A 2,050-nucleotide genomic window follows, 5' to 3' on the forward strand; every position below is an offset into this window, starting at 1 on the left:
ATATATATATATTATATGTATATACTTTTAATATAGTATAGGCCTATATATAATATAAAATGTATGAATAATTATACTTTTACTCCCTCATCGACATATAGAGGCGCGTGTCCAACTTCTTTATTCTTCCCATATCGTGCACAACATTCAAAATCGCTATACAGGAGAACGTTTCCACAATTTTAACCCCCCCCCTCCCACCCACCTCCAGGTTAGGTAGATTCAGCACATTTTACTCTTCGTATTGTTGGCGAAGCACATACGATTGTGTACGTTTTGTAAGGATTTTCTTCTCACTCATCTCTAAATGAACATAATCCCAGTCTCTAGTGCGAAGGCTGCTGTTCACTGCAGGTCCTCCAGACGCCTATAGGTTTTTAAAGACTCTGCTTAGGGTAGGGCCACTGTGCTATTTCCTTCTTAGTGCCTCGAGCATGGGGCAGGCTAGCAGCAGATTACGGTTTTCTCTCTGATTGCCTGTTCCGAGCTACTGATCTTGAACTTCGTGCCGAATTTAACAAGGATGAAAATATCGTGATGGGGGAGGTTTGGAAGGTCGAAAGTCTGTCATAAAATCCCACAGTGAATGCCGTTCTAAGAGAAGATATCTGCACCTTGTCACGTAGTTTTAGTTTCAGTGAGAATTTTACGGGACTTGCAGCATAAATAGGTAAGATGAGTACCAGAGATTAAAAGAGTTGTAAGAACATAGCAAACACATAAAAAGGAGGAGGGATAAGGACGATATATGTGTGACAAGAAAGAGGGAGCAAATCACACCAGGACACCCACCAACCACCCATGTGTCACGTTTGACGTCCATGCTCTATCATAGAAACAAATAATCAATTAGAGACAAAGCGTGGCAATACATAACGTCTGGTTACTGACCCACTCTTCCCATGAACCATTTGGCCTTTTCTTCACGAATGGGGCCAACCGGGCTTTGAGCTTTTCACAGGCATCCTGAAAGCAACAAGAAGAAAAGGTGCAATGAAACAAAATGTGTTCCCAATTCTCATTCTAAAACATAAAATTATTCATTATGTAAATTGAAAGCAGACCAAGGCCTGACACCAGTTGCTTTTTTTTAGGGGGGGGGGGGCTGTTTGTTCGTTTGTTCGCTTGTTTGCTTTTCATGACAAACAGGTCTGAGTTATACAGGAGTGTTGTGGGGTTGTATTATGCTGTAATGTGTGAAGAATCGGCACGATAACAGCTTCGTTTTGCCAGGCAATTAGGTATCAAAGAGAATAAAACGAAGAAGAAGACGACACAGAAGTGCCCACCTTCCACTATAGGTTACCGTCAAGAACATCTGTAATCACAAATTCAGATGGTCAGACACAAGTGGGCGTTCTTGCTCTATAAAGTTACACAAAGCACAGAACACAATGAAACGCTTTAGAAGAGAAGGTTTATGCAGAGGGCTGTCTGTGCCCCCCCAATAAATAAACAAATACATACATAAATAAATCAATTTAAAAAAACATGAGTATCAAAACAAGATACGACATCCATTTATATTTTCCAACAGATTTATATATCTACGACAGAAGCCACCAACCAAGCCCTTGGCCGAAAAATGTACCTCCCGTCGATATCTTAGCGACACAAGAGGATAGAAAAACTAGAGTAAGTGATAAAGAAAAAATATGTCAATGCTTGTTCGGCTAGGTAATGGTGAAACCAAATACTTCTCCCCCCTCACCCACCTTCACCCCTCGGAAGTCTCAGAGAATAATATTAGACCGAAAATACACCGTAGAGTTGAACTAGGGTCATCCGCACAGTATCCAAATATGAAAATAGCCGCGCTAGCGTTCTGCCCTGAACTGTGAGAGAACAAGGATGACGTGAAATAAAAAAGGTGAAATTGTGTGAGTTTAAGGCCGCTATCGTAACGTTGGTGGCCTAGTGGTTAGGCTCTCGGACTCGCAACCGTAAGGTCGTGGGTTCGAATCCCGTCAAGGGCCCGACGTTGTGTCCTTGGGAAAGGCACTTTACACGAATTTTCCTCACTTCACCCAGGTGGGAATGGGTACCCGGC

At 42.2% G+C, this 2,050-nt stretch overlaps 1 protein-coding gene across 1 annotated transcript in view; it reads right to left on the minus strand.

Moving 5' to 3' along the window:
* LOC101862427 (xanthine dehydrogenase/oxidase) overlaps nt 1–2,050 on the minus strand; it is a gene marked incomplete in the record, with an annotated part of 42,755 nt that overhangs the window by 7,688 nt on the left and 33,017 nt on the right. The window contains 1 exon segment of the mRNA XM_013084443.2: nt 892–966. Coding sequence (XP_012939897.1) covers nt 892–966 — 75 coding nt within the window.

The sequence above is a fragment of the Aplysia californica genome, unplaced genomic scaffold (assembly GCF_000002075.1).
Source record: "Aplysia californica isolate F4 #8 unplaced genomic scaffold, AplCal3.0 scaffold00293, whole genome shotgun sequence".
In the NCBI taxonomy this organism is placed as follows: Eukaryota; Metazoa; Mollusca; class Gastropoda; order Aplysiida; family Aplysiidae; genus Aplysia; species Aplysia californica.